We start from the raw sequence: 407 nt of genomic DNA, 5'->3' as shown, positions 1-407 counted from the left end.
GGCGGTGGCCGAGCACGTGCGGTACGAGAGCACCGGCCCGGCGCTGTGCACCGTGGTCTTCCTCCTCGTCTACTTCTTCGGCATGGCCAGCTCCATCTGGTGGGTGATCCTCTCCCTCACCTGGTTCCTGGCCGCCGGCATGAAGTGGGGCAACGAGGCCATCGCCGGCTACGCACAGTATTTCCACCTGGCCGCCTGGCTGCTCCCCAGTGTCAAGTCCATTGCTGTGCTGGCACTCAGTTCTGTGGATGGGGACCCCGTGGCTGGCATCTGCTACGTGGGCAACCAGAGCCTGGAGAACTTACGGGGCTTCGTGCTGGCACCGCTGCTCATCTATTTGGCCATCGGCTCCCTGTTCCTGCTCGCTGGCTTCGGTTCGGCCGTCCCTCTCCGCCAGGTCTGCAAAC

The 407-nt window shown here is 64.4% G+C and overlaps 1 protein-coding gene across 1 annotated transcript in view; it reads left to right on the top strand.

Moving 5' to 3' along the window:
• Position 1: 1 nt before the first annotated feature.
• Positions 2-407, top strand: part of FZD8 (frizzled class receptor 8) — a gene marked incomplete at its 5' end in the record, with an annotated part of 2091 nt that continues 1685 nt past the window's right edge. Inside the window, one exon of the mRNA XM_008639336.1 lies at positions 2-390. Within this exon, the coding sequence (XP_008637558.1) occupies positions 2-390 (389 nt within the window). The remainder of the gene's footprint in view (positions 391-407) is intronic.

The sequence above is a fragment of the Corvus brachyrhynchos genome, unplaced genomic scaffold, assembly GCF_000691975.1.
Source record: "Corvus brachyrhynchos isolate BGI_N302 unplaced genomic scaffold, ASM69197v1 scaffold167, whole genome shotgun sequence".
NCBI classification, from domain to species: Eukaryota; Metazoa; Chordata; class Aves; order Passeriformes; family Corvidae; genus Corvus; species Corvus brachyrhynchos.
Note: the sequence above shows the minus strand (reverse complement) of the source record. Positions and strands in the feature narration are given on the sequence as shown.